The 16,073-nt window shown below is 44.0% G+C and overlaps 1 protein-coding gene across 1 annotated transcript; it reads left to right on the forward strand.

The window, feature by feature from the left end:
- The first annotated feature begins 721 nt into the window (after nucleotides 1-721).
- CDK2 (cyclin dependent kinase 2) lies at nucleotides 722-12,814 on the forward strand. Its single transcript, XM_081938153.1, has 7 exons — nucleotides 722-1,184; nucleotides 2,975-3,052; nucleotides 3,504-3,627; nucleotides 5,498-5,668; nucleotides 8,243-8,344; nucleotides 9,025-9,228; nucleotides 10,189-12,814. Exons 1-7 carry the CDS (start codon nucleotides 1,069-1,071, stop codon nucleotides 10,291-10,293), a joined length of 900 nt encoding a protein of 299 aa, XP_081794279.1. The 5' UTR covers nucleotides 722-1,068; the 3' UTR covers nucleotides 10,294-12,814.
- Nucleotides 12,815-16,073: the final 3,259 nt, after the last annotated feature.

Raw genomic sequence — 16,073 nt, forward strand, 5'->3', positions numbered from 1 at the left:
CGGAGCTTGGTTGAGCTGTTGCTGGGTGATGATGTAATGAAAGGACTTTGGGATTCCTATTATGGCTCTTATGTTATGTAGAAGAGACTTTGTTATGTAGAAGAGACTTTGTTATGTAGAATAGACTTTGTTATGTACAATAGGCTGGCTCAGGCCTTAATGGTCCATTGACAAAGGTGGGGGGGAGAGGCTGAGTTTCTACCTCCCTTTTAAGAGGAAATATTTTGCCCTTTTAATATTTCCTAAAATATTTCATTTTCTAGGAGAGGGGTGGGTTTTAACTTCCTACAGGACCTTAGAGGTCTTCTCGTCCAGCCCCCTGCTCAAGCAGGAGAATCTATACTATTTCAGATAAGTCTATGTACTCAAGAGTTGTTTGGGGTTTTTTGTGCCGATTTTTAAAATCCACTCGAATTAAATCCGAAGCTCCGAACCCTGCCGTCGTCCATACGCACTACATTCGATCGGCTTCCCCCCCCACCTCACCCCACCCCCAGGTGCCGTATCCGTCCTTGGGACCTCTTCACCACGAAAAGTCTCCTTCTCGAAAAGACGGCGCTGGCCCTTTTAGAAAAACTTGCCCTCTTCTCTCTTTCACTCCTGCCGCCACAACGTGCTTCCCTCTAACCCCGGAGCCAATCGGGTGGCAGGAAGGGCGGAGCGAATGGAACGCGGGAAGCCGGAGGAAAGGAGGGGGAGGAGCCGGGGGAGGAGCCGGGGGTGCGTGGGGGGAGAAGCGGAGCTTGAATCGTTAAGCATTGTTTGAAGTTGAGCGTCGCGCGCGGGAAAAAAGAGAGCGAAGGCAGAAGAAGGAGGAGGAGAAGCAACAGCAGCCGCGGTCGCCGCTCAACTGCCGAGCGGAAGAAAGACGCCGTGGTCGATCGGCGGGGCGCGAGTTCGAGTCCCTCCCGACCGCAGCAGCAAGCCATCGTCGAACGGGCGGCCCCGGAGACTTTGCTCTCGCTTGGCTCTTTGCGGACCGCCGCCTGTCTCCCTTTTGCGGCTTCTTAGTGCCGGCGAGGATCTTCGGGCCAAACTGGGACCCCTCCCCAGCCCGCCTCTCCCCCGATGGAGAACTTCCAGAAAGTGGAGAAGATCGGGGAAGGCACTTACGGCGTGGTCTACAAAGCCAAGAACAAAGTCACCGGCGAGGTGGTCGCGCTGAAAAAAATCCGCTTGGACACGTGAGTGAAAGACCTTTCCTCTCTCTTTCCCTCCCTCCATACAACACATACAACACACGGCGGGAAGAGGGATCGTTTCTCCACTTAAAGGAGAAAATGCAGCTCCCGAGCCTCGCTTTGCTTTTGGGGAAGGAAGCCCCTAGCTTTGGGGCGGTGGTCCCAGGAGCAAAGGGTGCGGGAGAAAAAAATAAAAATGGGAGACTCGTAATCTGGCGGCTCTGCAGCTCCTCCTCCTCCTTCGCCATTAATAAGGGTGCCTTAGATCAGGGGGTCTCCAACTTTGGTAACTTTGTTTCCTGGTTGCTTTCTTGTACCCTATGACTCATTAAGTGTTGTACCTTATTAAGTGTTGTACCTTATGATTCTTGAAGAATGTATCTTGTATTTTTATGTACACTGAGAGCATATGCACCAAAGACAAATTCCTTGTGTGTCCAATCACACTTGGCCAATAAAGAATTCTATTCTATTTAAGCCTTGGGGGACTTCAACTCCCAGAATTCCCCAGCCAGCTTTGCCAGCAAGGGTGCCTTATATCAGGGCGTCTCCTATCTTGGCAACTAAGCCTGGCGGAATTCTGGAAGTTGAAGTCCGCCAGGCTTGGAAGTTGCCATAGTTGGATACCCCCTTGCCTTTTATTTGGGTTGGGTCAGAGGAGGGGAGGTTATGTTTCCCTGTGTTCTTGATCCAAATGTTTCCGGAAAGTTTTTATCAAGAGACAAGAGCGAGGAGCCGCGCAGAGTCTGGTCGCCTCCGCGGCTCCTCTTTTATCTCGCTTTTAATAAGGTGCTAATTTTACCTTGCCTGCAAAACGCTCCTTAGCCCCGAGCATTGAGCGAGGGCTCTTTCGCCACGTAGGTAGCTGGCGAAATGCGGATCGTCTGCAGGATGAGGGCTGGGAGAGCTCTCCAGAAAGAGGGAGGATGGAATCGCTAGGCAGCTTGCTTTACAAGTTCCTGTGATTATTGTAATTATTTCACGGCATGGCCGGTTGAGATTGGAGCAGAGGTGAATCGAAAAATGTTCTTTAACGGGTTACAAGGATGCTGCTGGCAGTAAGAGAATCTTATGTGACCACACTTTTTAAGCCCACACTTAAAAATGTCCTTTGCTATGAAAAGTAACTAGATATCTCTGTGTACTGTAGAATACCCAGCTGATATTTTGGATTTGGTTAATAATGCTAGGTCTTGAGCAGAGTTTTTCAAACTTGGCAACTTTAAGACTTGTGGACTTCAACTCCCAAAAGGAGAATTCTGGGAGTTGAAGTCCGCAAGTTGCCAAGTTTGGGAACCTTTTCTCATTGTTTTGTTTGGGTGTGATAAAATCATGAGTGCTGGCTTCGTTTATTAAATATCTCCCCTTTTTTATTTACTAGACAGTGAAGGTGTCCCCCTTCATCTTTTCTTCACACTAGTCCTGTGAGCAAGTGGAAATGATTTGGGGAATATTTATATTCTGGAGTTTCCCAAGTCTTGTCCCTGTAAAACTGATAGTTAGATTAGAAGGCCAGTTTGAAATGGGAACCCAGACATTAAAGGATACAAAGTCAAATATACCAAATATTCATACAGGATAATAAGGAAGTCCCAGCATATCCTGTTTAATCTGCATTACTACTGTATTATTCCACTTGCATTGAGTAATCGTCTTATTATGCACAATCTTTTTCATCTACAACTTCAGGTGCTTAGTTGTCTATCTCAGCATCTCAAGCAGTCAATTTAGTTAGCTAAATTCATTCTAGTTTCATCTCCTCTCCTTAGTTGAATTGTTTTCTTTGCTTTCAGGGAGACAGAAGGAGTTCCCAGTACTGCAATCAGAGAGATTTCACTCTTAAAGGAATTGAACCATCCCAACATAGTCAAGTAAGTATGTGGAAATCAGAAGGAGATGATCTGGAGAATAATAAATAGAATGCTATTTTTGGTGGGTCTTCAGGCCATTTACCTGATGGTGGTTTGGTAAACAGTGGCCACTGTTCAATTTTCCAGCTAAATTGTTGGTAAACAGTAGCGACTGTTGAGTTTTGTCCTGTTAAATTGAGAGGAGGCATTTTTATGGGCTAATATCTGACAGCAACTGATCTGGGAAAAGTTGCTTTAAAGAAGGTTTTGCAGTAAACTGCAAGTTACACACTTCCATGTTCCTTATTTTATTTCTGCTAAATTTAGAAACATGGGCAACTTGAATATAATTTGTAACCTTCTGGGCTAATAATGACCTTGAACTTGTAAACATCTTTTTTGTGTGGTTTCCTCATCAACATCTAAAAGTTATTGTTTGTCTTTACTTCCTATCCCTTCCTTGACTCCCCAGATTGTTGGATGTGATCCATACTGAGAACAAACTCTATTTGGTCTTTGAGTTCTTGCATCAAGATCTGAAGAAATTCATGGATTCTTCTACTTCTATCAGTGGTGTAGAGTTACCTCTTATCAAGGTAAGCCATGCAGAGCATGTACGCAAAAACTCCCCAGTGCAACTTAGTTCTGCGTTCACAGGTATACTGGGTACATTTCTTTTTATTTGACAAAAGAACTGGAGAAGTGCTGCAAGGCGAGGATTTTGAGGGGAGCTTTGAGTCTTCATTGGACATGTTCTTAAATATAGAAGGCCATACAGAGCTGCTTAATGAACAATGTGTGCAGTAAGACTGACTTCGCTCGTAAACACTCTTGAGTTGACTAAAATCTTATATAGACCCAAATGAAATTATACAGCTCTGCTGAATCTTCAAGGTGTTTCCTTATTTTTTTTAAATGTGGTAAATCAAAGCATAAGACCCCCTACTTTAGGTTACCAAATGGGAGTTGGAGGCAGTAGTCCAGCAGTATAGCCGATCCTGGCTTGTCCTTAAGGCAGGCAGACTGTGACCTTATAGACCAATGATGGTTAATCTTTTTGGTACTGAGTGCCGAAACCGGAGCGTGTGTGTGTGTATGCACCAAAGCGCTGGAACCCAGAAGAGAGGCCATAGGTTCACCATCACAGTTATAGTCTGGAGAGTCTGGTAGACATGGTTCTTCATAAAGTGGCACACAAAATGTTGAATTAAACATGCCCCTCAGGTCATTTGGATATGATCAGGGTCAAACCCAGTATGTCTTTGCCTAATCCCATCAGATCTAGATTGATCCTCCCTGCCCCAGGCAACACCTTGCAATCTCATCAAACCAAAGGGGGGGGGGGAAAGCTTCCCCATCAGCCAAAGGCAATTGCAACAAAACTGTCAACATCCATCCATCAGCTGATGATCTCAGCATTCCATATCTTTTACAATGGACCACCTCAGCTATGCTGCCCTCCTTGATGGCCCATTTTGCCTAACAATAGAACTCACCCTAGGTACCTTGATAAGGACCTGCCTAGCTTCCCCAACCTGGCCAAAGCCAATCAGATCTCAAGGGAGGCCTTAAAGCAGTGATGGCGAACCTATGGCACGCGTACCACAGGTGGCAAGCGGAGCCATTTGTCAGGGCACGCAAGGCGCTGCCCTGTCAGCTGGGCAGTGCGCATGTGTGCGCTGGCCAGCTAAGTTCACCTTTTTAAAAGCCATTTTTCGCCCTCCCCAGGCTCCAGAGGCTTTATAGGAGCCTGGGGAGGGTGAAAGGAGTCCCTCCGGAGGCTTCAGGGACCATCCGGAGGCTTCCCTGATGCCTTCGGAGCGCTCAAAACGACCCTCCGAGCAAGCCGGAAGTCACTTCTGGTTTGCTCGGAGGGCCATTTTAAGCATTCCGAAGGCTTCAGGGAAGCCTCCAGACGGTCCCTGAAGCCTCGGGGGAGGGGCAGGGGAGGCTCTTTTCGTCCTCCCCTGGCTCCTATAAAGCCTCTGGAGCCTGGGGAGGGCGAAAAAAGCATGTAAAAATGGGGGAGGGGGTTGCGCGTTGTGCGCGCATGCGCACTGGGGGCGTGCATTGCATTATGGGTGCGGCACACCCGCACATGACCCCCTTGCGCTTGGTCGTGAGATTTACATTCGGATGCTTTACTACTGATTTGTATTTAGGACGGCTGCAGTGTCCCTGAGTCCTGGATCACCTTTTGAGACCTAAATTTCTAATTTAACAATATACATTTTGGGGTCAATTGTGATCGTAAGTTGAAGATTACCTGTACTGACTTAACGACTCGTGGATATGGTCAATCAAGGTTTTAATAGAGAGGGGGTAGATTAGATTCCAACCATAATCACACCATGTTACCTGCAACATTCTCCACTATTGGTAAGGACAGTACGGTTAGTTTGGCCCAACAGGCCCCATACATAACCAAACTTAATTTTATTCCAAGCGTGTTTATGTTTTTCCTAGAGCTACCTGTTCCAGCTGCTGCAGGGTCTTGCCTTTTGCCATTCCCATCGTGTCCTCCACCGAGATCTGAAACCACAGAACCTCCTCATCAATGCAGAAGGAGCAATAAAACTTGCAGACTTTGGGCTTGCGCGTGCATTTGGCGTGCCAGTGAGAACCTACACGCATGAGGTGAGCAATTTGTTTTTCCCTACTTTGGCATTCTCTATAATACACATCAGTAGTGGGTTGCAGGTGGTACGCCCTGGTACAGACGTACCAGAGCCTGCCCGGAGCACTGGATACCGTTCCGATACGGTGCTCCGGAGGAGGGCCCACCCGCCCATCAAAGTTCCTTGCCGTGTTTTAAAGCTTTTGGTGCTTCCGCGCACATGCATGGCACATACAGCGCCTGCACAATGCTCTGCCGAGCAGCTGGAGTGTCATGGAGGCTTGCGGAAGCGTCATTTGCAGCTACAACGCATGTGGGCGACGCCGGGCCCGGAACCCACCACTGCTACACATATAGTCCTTGACACAGCAGCAATTGGGACTGGAATTCCCATCACTAAGCAATGTGATTGTAAAGCTCAGGAAAGGCACACAGGAATGCACAAGTTGGAGAGGGTGCGCAAGGGAGGTGAGGCAGGGGGGTACATGAGTGGCCAGTGCAAACCGGGGGGGGGGGCTTACCCCAACAACTTGCAACATTTTCTATCGTTGACTCTTTCGGGAAGGTTGCATATGGCAATCACTTGATTGTGAAGTGCTGCAGCTAGTTGTTAAGTGCAAGCTGGTTGTTGTGTGCTCCTATATTGTGCTTACTTTACTGCAAGGGTGCTGGGATGGAAGGAAATATGAGGACTGCTCATAACCACCATTCGTTCACCACCACCATCACTTTCAATGGTCATAAGTCAAGGACTACCTGTAGTCTGTTTGATTGGTTGGTTGGAAAATGCTGGTTTTCACATTATAACAATATACAGTTACTGGCTCTTCTCTCTCTCTTTTATATTTTGTATCAAACATGATTGATTGATTGATTACAGGCCATCAAGGTGGGGTTCATATTTAGGGACCCTCTCCAGATGGTCTAGCCTTTAAAGTTACGCAGTGGTGCACCCATTGCTACTATCATTGAGTCCATTGAACTTGCTGTTTCTTTTTTCTTCCCCTTTTCCAGCTTCTTCCGAGGACTCAGTCTTATAATATGTCCAGAATATAATATGGACCTGATCAACTTGTGCCTTGAATGAAAAATCTGGATTGATTTGTTTTATAATCCATTTTTTTCGTGACTTTCACTCTAGGTTCACACACACACACACGTTCGTACTCAAGGCTGACTGGCATTAGGGAAACAATCTCTTTAATATCACTCTGCTCAGAAACATAATCCAAATTTATTTCTTTCAGATTTCCTTCCATGTTGAGTTAATACAACTCACTTGCATTCCTGCTGAAAGTGACTGTTTTCAAAGAGGCAGTTGCTGCATTGCTGAGTTGAAATGCAGTTGCTGCATTGCTTTCTCAGAGTACAGTTTTTATACTACGTGTCTTTGTTGCTACGGCTCATTTCCATGCTCTGTTCAAAACATAAATGGCTAAGTTTGGAATATTTTACTAATATTCTTTTTTGTCAGCACTGAGATTGCATTTTCTGTTGTAGGCCAGGATAGGACAACTGCTTTTTAGCTTGAGTCAAAAATACGGAAAGGAAAAAAAATGAGATTTTCACATTAAAGCAAACATATATAAAGTTAATCCTTTAAGCTCTTTGTTGCTGACTTTCAGCAGCAACTGCAATGGGAAGTCCAGGATCCACAAAAAAAATTCAGACGGTGTACACATGTATAGGTAATCCTCGACTTATGACCAATTGAGCCCAAAATCTATGTTGCTAAGTGAATCACTGTAGTTGTTAAAATTCGTAACACGAGGGTTAAGTGACTAGCTTCCACGTTGACTTGGCTTGTCAGAAGGTCACAAAAAGTGATCGCATGACCCCACGACACTGCAACCATCATAAATATGAGCCCGTTTTCAAACGTCTGAATTTTGATTACCTGACTAGGGATGCTGCAATGGTCATAAGTGAAAAATGATCATTCATCAGGGCCACTATAACTTTGGATGGTCACTAAACAAACTGCTGTAAGTCTTCTCCACTGAGCACACAGCTTTGGCAGGGGAACATAATGGATCGGTGAGGGAGGAAAGGGACAGCTGCCTCGCCAGTCAGATCAGCCAAATAAATGCTGGCGATCAATGGGTTGGCAGATATCATAGCCAGGTAGCCCTTGTGTCCATTTTTTTGGTTGATGATCAAAATTATCTACTCATATGATGGTTGTCAACCCTGAAGCTGACCTAACAAGCCATTTTGACCACTTCTGGAACTGAGGGAGAGGGGAATTGAGATAGAGGGGAACATATCGCCAAAACAACATATTTTCTCTTGGGAACCAAGGACATTCTCACACCTAGTCGGAACAAGATGGAGTGATGCCACCTGGGTGCCAGCCCATTCTGTGATTGGGCCATGTGACTGTTTTTTTAAAAAGATTTTTTTTAATTTTAATTGAATATAAACACAAAAAAAGAATCATCCTTCAATACATTAATTTGGTGGTAATATATGATGCCTTTAGGGAAAAAAATGGATAGATAGGGTTTGTGATGCAGAGAACTGGATGAAAGTGTCCATTCCTGAATAGCTTATTTTAATTGTACATTCATTATGGGTTTTATATTTCACATTAGGTGGTGACCCTTTGGTATCGAGCTCCAGAAATTCTCCTGGGCTGCAAATACTACTCAACAGCAGTGGACATATGGAGCCTTGGGTGCATCTTTGCAGAGATGGTACGTATTTTGGAAATGACAGTGAGGGTGGAGCAGTGAGTTGGGCTTGAAAGGCATTTGATTGGCAGGAGCCAGAAAATGTGGCTTGTGATGTTAAGGTCTCGAGGTTATTGTACAAATGTAGGTAACTATGCCACTGCAGACTCAAATTTTTGAAAAAGTTTATTGCTGAAAACACAAACTCATTCATTCTTGTGTGTGAAACATGAGTAGGTCAGCACAATTAAGGCCTGCTGACAGGATCAGTTGACTTCTGAGGACTGAATTGGGCTTTGGAGAGAACTACTTCCCTGCTAGAGGCAATTTGTGCTTCAAGAATGGAGAATTGGGTCATACATTGAGCATGTGTTGAGGGTTCTTTATCTGCTGAATGATTGGAATGAAGGAGTGGGCCAGATTCCTTCCGTCTCTCTTAATGATGGTCAGTATTAAACACATAAACCTTCTCCAAGTATCTTCATAAATGGGGCTTTTAGCTCAGTAGAGAAGAGCCATCATGATGAAAATTACACTTTTTATATCCTGCTGTTTGCGTAATATTTTCTATAACTATATCAAATAGCCGATGGAACAAAATCACTGAGTCGTAAAAGGACATGGTTGAAACATGACATCAAAACAATTAAGCTAGCAAAGCCTACTATGTTCTGGTTCTGACATTTTGTTCTTCTGCCAAATAGTTAACCCGCAGAGCTCTCTTCCCTGGGGATTCAGAAATCGACCAGCTATTTCGCATCTTCCGCACACTGGGCACCCCAGATGAGACTGTGTGGCCAGGAGTCACCGCTATGCCTGATTATAAATCCAGTTTTCCCAAATGGGCCCGGCAGGACTTTAGCAAAGTAGTGCCACCGTTGGATGAAGAAGGCAGAAAACTTCTAGCAGTAAGTTTTATGTAGAGGGAGAAGTGTTTTGAACTATAGCATGCGGTTATCATACTAAACTAAGTAAAGGTATAGGTACTTCAAGGAGCGTCTGAGTCAACCTTGAGCCGTGGTGGCGCAGTGGTTAGAGTGCAGTACTGCAGGCTATTTCTGCTGACTGACTGCAATTTAGAAGTTTGAATCTCACCAGGCTCAAGGTTGACTGAGCCTTCCATCCTTCCAAGGTGGGTAAAATGAGGACCCAGATTGTTGGGAGCAATAGGCTGACTCTAAACCACTTAGAGAGGGCTGTAAAGCGGTATATAAATCTAAGTGCTATTGCTATCTGACAGCAACAGGCAATGGTGCTCATGCCAAATCAAAAGCATCCTTATTGATTTGTGATATATACAATGTTGGTATTTTTTATCACATTCCTATTCAGAGTTTACTCTGCCAATATATCTTCTCCTCCTGTCCTGCTTTGAAATTGAATTCTTTCTCCCTGCTTAGTGCCAAGATTGAATCATGCCAGTGTAGAATTTTGTGAGCTCTGTGCATGCTTTATCCACCTGCAAGAAAAAAATGGTTTGTGTCTTAAGTTTTGAGTGTCCCGGCTGTTGTCACTCTCTGCTCACATTCCTTTAGGGGACAAACTGTAAAGTCACATTTTTAGTTGCTAGATTTTGATTGTTGTCATTAACTCAGGGGTGTCCAAACTTGGGAACTTTAAGACTTGTGGACTTCAACTCCCAGAATTCCCCAGCCAGCATGGAGTTGAAGTCCACAAGTCTTAAAGTTCCCAAGTTTGGACACCCCTGCATTAACTTGACTAAGACTGTAACCCACAGTGCTAACTTGAGCAAGGTAGTTGAAGTGAGAGTTGGGAAGTTTAAACCACTTCAGCCCCTTCCAACATTCTGAGCACATTATGGTGCCTAGGACTAATGAAACTTTGCACTCTTCCTCTTTCCCCTCTAGCTAATGCTGCATTATGATCCCAACAAGAGAATTTCGGCCAAGACTGCTCTCAATCACCCCTTCTTTCGAGATGTCACAAAAGCTTTGCCACACCTCCGCTTGTGAAATGGAACTGGAAGCCAACAGAGTAGCTGCAGTGCAGGCTCTGCAACATGCCTTTTCCTCGGGCAGCCCTGGTTGCTTGCACTTAACTTTTCAACTTAACCCCGGAGAGAACACTGGCGATCCAGTTGGGGCACAGCCTACACCTTTAGGATTTTATTCCTCTAACCCTTTAAAGCACTAAGCTGAGCTTGAGGATTCACTGCTTCCAAGCTGCCTTGTGAAGAGAGAAGGGTCTCCAGAGCTATCAGCTCCAAGGATTCACTTTGCTTGAGACAGCACCCCTTTCATTCTTCACGTGTTTTATCACCACCACCCCCATCTCCCCCATGAGTTCCATGCTTCCTTCTTGGTAGCTTCTTCAAACTAAGGCATTCTGTATTTGTTTATTCTCCAGCTCTTGACATCTTGGCACAAGTACGGTATAGATGCTTCTCTTTTACGAGAGGGCTAAGGGACTTTGGCAACATATTTCATGGCATTTTTCATCTGTGATGTTGGTCACTTGATAAAATAATCCTGGAGGGAGGGGATTGCTGAAGCTGGTGGTACAGCATGCCTTGCTAATTATTCAAATGCTGACTGCATCACTAAGTTCTTTTTGACATCTGATATGCAGAGTGCTTTTTTTAAAGAAAGAAAAAAAACTTCAAAACAATTGCTCGTTCAGTGGGGAGATGGGCAAATCTTTATTCACCCAGTATTGTGTTGTATTATATACCTGTTTCCTTATTCTGTGTCAGTTAGCGGATGGTCTTTCTGAGTTTGCAGCCAATGAATGCCTTATGTTTGGCAATTACGGATTGTCATTCCAATATTGTCTTCCTATCACAGTCGGGAAAGTTTCAAATGTCAGTTCTGATGGGTTGGCCTGGCTTTAAGTAACGTATCTTGCAAATATAGATGCTTAAATTATACGTGAGCTTTGAAATGCATATCTAATTATTGTCTCTCCTATCTCCAGCCATACATCTTGTGCCAAATATAAGTCTTAAACTCAGTTATAGAATTCGCATTAGCAATCTTTTCTCTCTTGGTCTGGGGAGCCGCAAATAACAATGTCTACATCTTTGTGTCACCCTGTTTTGGAGGGGATAGGATTGTTCAAGTTACACCAGTTGAATTTCATCTAAGTTCTGATTTAACAAAAGATAATAGTCTGAACAATAGCTAAACTAAAAATCATGATAGGTTTCTGGCCAATGCCATGTGCAGGTGAAGTATTGTCATAAATGTTTCATATTGAGAATTTTTTAAAAACCACTTAGATTTGCTAAGAACACTTTCCTATAGAATTCAGGTGATATGAAGTACCTCCTAGAACAGTGATGGCAAACCTATGGCATGCGTGCCACAGGTGGCATGCTGAGCCATTTGTCAGGGCACGCGAGACGCTGGCCAGCTGAGTTCACCCTTTTTTAAAGCCATTTTTCGCCCTCCCCAGGCTCCAGAGGCTGTATAGGAGCCTGGGGAGGGCGAAAAGAGCCTCCCCCGCCCTGCCGGAGGCTTCATGAGCGCAAAAAACCAGCCCTACAGGCAAACCGGAAGTTCGGGAATGGACTTCCAGTTTGCTCGGAGAGTTGTTTTGACTGCTCCGGAGGCTTCAGGGAAGCGTCCGGAAAGTCTCTGAAGCCTCCAGAGGGCTTCCGGGAGGGGGGGGAGGCTGTTTTCGCCCTCCCCAGGCTCCTATAAAGCCTCTGGAGCCTGGGGAGGGTGAAAAAAGCATGCAAAAAGGGGGGGTCGCGCCTGTAGTGTGCGCATGCACACTGGGGGGGGTCGCGCATTGCATTATGGGTGCAGCACGCCCGCACATGACCCCCCTGCACTCCCCCCCTTATGGCAAGCGAGCCAAAAAAGGTTCCCCATCGCTGTCCTAGGACGTGTCTCTAGCATGCAGCAATAACTTAAATCTGATTTTGAAATAACTCCAAATTTCACAATTACTCGATCAATTGTATGATGCTTCTTAAATATGAGGCTTCAGTAAAGCCATCTGGTGTTTGTTTTCCTGAAATGCTTTTTTTTTAAAATCAAAAGCATATATGTTAAGGTAATGCTCATTTATTGTAGAAATGAAACATGTATTTTAAGATGGAGAGGACTGCACTTTCCACAAGGGGGTAGGGGGGAAGTCCTCATTCATCCTGTCATAATTCTTACTATCTTCACTCATAGATGAAAAATTGGTTATTTCAGGACCTCTTGCATTAAAATGGACATTCTTACATGACTCTGCTTACTGTAATAACACAGAAATATCAAGATGTTATTCACTATTCAAAAGCAATATTTGGAACTATGGTATCCTTTCCCTTCATTGTTGGACTGGAAATATATAAATATATATTTATACCGCTATTAGTTTTAAAAAAGATTTCTGAATTTGTTAGTCTAAGCACCTTGACATTTTTGTAATATAATCTTTTAAAGAAAATTTTGTTTTCTTATCTCTTTGTAAGACAAATGTTACTAAATACAGTACTGTGAAATCAGTTTCTAAATCATTAAATACTAGCATTTTTAAGACATGGCTTCCTTTTCATCAAAGCAAACATACTCATCAATTTTCATCGAATTCAAGGATTTGGGGGGATGAAATGTAAATGGTCTAGCAGCTAAAAGCAACATTTTGATTTCAGGATCTTTTTACAGACTTAGAAATGATTGCGGACCTCAAAAGGTTTTGGAGATATCTTATTTGAGCTCTAGAATTATTTTATTTCACTTTGCAACCCCTTAAAAGGGTCTTGGGGACTCCCAAGAGACTGGAGACCATGTCTTGAGAATCACTGGCCTACATCTTCCATTTGTATCGGCATATATATCAAGTCTTCATTGTGAAATATAAAAGATTTAATTATGTAGTTCTTGCCGTATAATCAGCCACTTAGTGACGGAAGTTACAACAGACTCCTCCAAAAGGTTTTTACGACTCAATTTTGCAGTTTTGACAACTGCTTGCACATACACAGCCTGTGTGTATGGTCAGGCAATCACATTTTGGGCACTTGGCAACTGGTGTACAAAAAATCTTTTTGCCAGTTTCCAGCATTTACTTTTGGATTCTGGCCAAAAAACCCAACACACCCCGTTGGATAAAATGGATTTACCTAATGACTTCTGCATTTACTTAACAATTACTGCAAAAAAGGTCATTAAATCGGATGGAGTTATGTGGGGACCTGTTTAATGGCTCCTTAACCATGATTCCGGGCTTAATTATAGTCAGAAATTGATGACTACCTATATGTAATTGTCTTTTGCTACAAATGGCATATATACTTTCAATCAAAGCTTATCTGATGATGCTCTCTTGCTTACATCCAATAATATATGATTCAGTAGAGATACGGGGATAAGGACATTCTTAGCAAATCTCAAGTCCTGAATTCTGTCCAGGAGACCTGTGAAAATATAAATTGTTATGAAGGTGAGTCTCACTGAACTATGAAAATGTGCGACCTGTAGGTTTACTCCTATTGTACCAATTCCTAAGAAGTCTTGATCTAAATAGCTCATTGTCTAAGGTACTGTAGTTCTCAAGTCCTCCAAATGTGTTATTCTACAACTTTGAGATGATGTCCCTTAGTTAATTACATGCTAAGGCTAATGGTGGATTAATTATCCAAGTTTCCCTTCACCTATGCCAGCATCTTAACCACAATTACCACGTTATTTCTCTGGTAAATTGTGTGAAATCATAGGGTGATCTGTTGTTTTAAGAAAAAAAATTGTGTCAAATATTCCAATCACATGATCATCTTTGAGTTTGAAGGGTCCTTCCTTCTAAACAGTTACCACTAGCACAAATCTTCACAACAGGTTTATGGGAGTGAATCAGATCTAAAAAGATATCTATGGGTCACAAAAAGGGATGTATGAAAGCTTATTGGGAAAGAAAAAAAATCTTATAGGTAGCATATACATGAAGAACGGGCAATAGCATGCCAAGAATGGTGGTCCAACAAAAAACGCATAAGAACAATGCATGTTAACATCAAGAATCCTAGGGTAATCACAGGGGTCTGCAACTCTTCTGTGACACCAGTAGTCACAATAAGGGACATTGAAGAAGTGTGTGCATAGAGATATTTAGGAGAAAACCTGCTCTCCAGAAAGCAGATTGCCATTCATACCAATCTTGTCAAAGAGAGAATGATCCAGTAGGCGGTTGGACGAATGTTCTGCAGACTAAGAGTGGAAGATGTTGATTTTCGACTGGAGAAAGCAAGCCACAGTGGGGCATGATAGCAGGATATTATGGCTTGGAGCTCCTTTGCATCCTTAGAACCTGGAAAGCTCACTAAGGGCTTCACAAAGGATTCCTATTCAATCTTTGAAAGATTTTGAGAAGGGACAAAGAAAAAAATGAAAAGCTGGCAGATTTGAAGGGATTAAAGAATTGTGTTTGTTAAAAGTAAAAGGAAGAAATATAATGTTGATTTATTTCATCAAGGTTAAAATAGATACATTATTCCTGATAACTGTTACGGACTTTTGCTGACCAAGACTGAACAAAAGATATGAATCATAGAAAAAAAGGACCATTTGTTGTTTGCTTATTTGCTGTATGTCAGGATAGGATTGTTGATGCTGTTACTAAAATTGTTTATACCGGTATTTGTGATGAAGAGGGAATATTTCTTTTACTATTTTTTTTTCCTTTTTCCTTCTTTTATGCACTATTTTTTTTAGTTTGCATTAGTACATATCTTTTTAGTTGTAACGCCCAATAGAATCATTTTTTAAAAAGGTCCTCCGTCTTATTAGCTTTTCATTTTGACCTAGCACAGTGGTAGGCAACCCACGGCTCTGGAGCCGCATGTGGCTCTTTCATCCCTCTGCTGCGGCTCCCTGTCACCGATCGGCTCCACAATTGATAGGGCTTTCGGTTAGGACAGGTAGAGGAAAAAAGGATGCCACACTAGGAGACTCTATGGTGGGGGAACCGGACTTCCGGTCGGCTCCAAAGCTGAACGGGGGCTTCTGGTTAGGACCTTTGTGGCTCTTTGAGTGTTTAAGGTTGCCGACCCCTGACCTAGCAGAATCGGTGCTGCTGACCATTACCAAAAAACCGTAATAAGCCACAAAAAGGCTCTGTCTCATTCACAGGAGGGGAAAAAAAGGGCCCTTGATTTACCATTTCGCTCCCCGACAGAAAGCCTTAGAAGTGGATTTTGCTCCCCGTCCTACTGGCGCACCGACTTCGTTCTCTTTCGACCGCGGGGAAAGGACGAGCCCAGATGATGAAAGAGGGGCCGGGGGGTCTCCCTCATACTTTCCTCCCTCCCGGCTGCTCCCAGGGATCTATAATTGAGCTTTGCTGACTGATGAATTCTGGGAATTGAAGTCTACAAGTCTTAAAGTTGCCAAGGGTGGAGACCTCTGCTCCAGCCCGTCTTCTTCTCTGCGGCGCAGAACCTCCCGGCTGGACTCTTGTGGGCGTTACGCACGTCCCGCTGAGTGGCAGCGAACCTGCGACCTCAACAACGACACTTCCGGAGCTCGGGCCGACTAGGCTCTAGTCACGCCCCCACATGATTTCCCGTTCCTAGAACTCCACCTCGCCCGGCTCCCAAAGGGGGGAGGTCAAGGTTCACAGGACTCCCGGAAGTAACATTTTTTTCCTCCTTGTGCCATTCAAATTCTTCGTGGCTTCTAATTGGCCCCCGGAGATGGCGAGCTCTCTGATTGGGCAAAGAAAGTTCGGCGCACGTCTACCTACCTTCTCGTCAATTCGGCCTCTGCCTAGGCGGTATGAAGGACATGTGATCTGCGATTGG

This window comes from Natrix helvetica (assembly GCF_964273705.1).
Source record: "Natrix helvetica genome assembly, chromosome: 1".
Classification (NCBI taxonomy): domain Eukaryota; kingdom Metazoa; phylum Chordata; class Lepidosauria; order Squamata; family Natricidae; genus Natrix; species Natrix helvetica.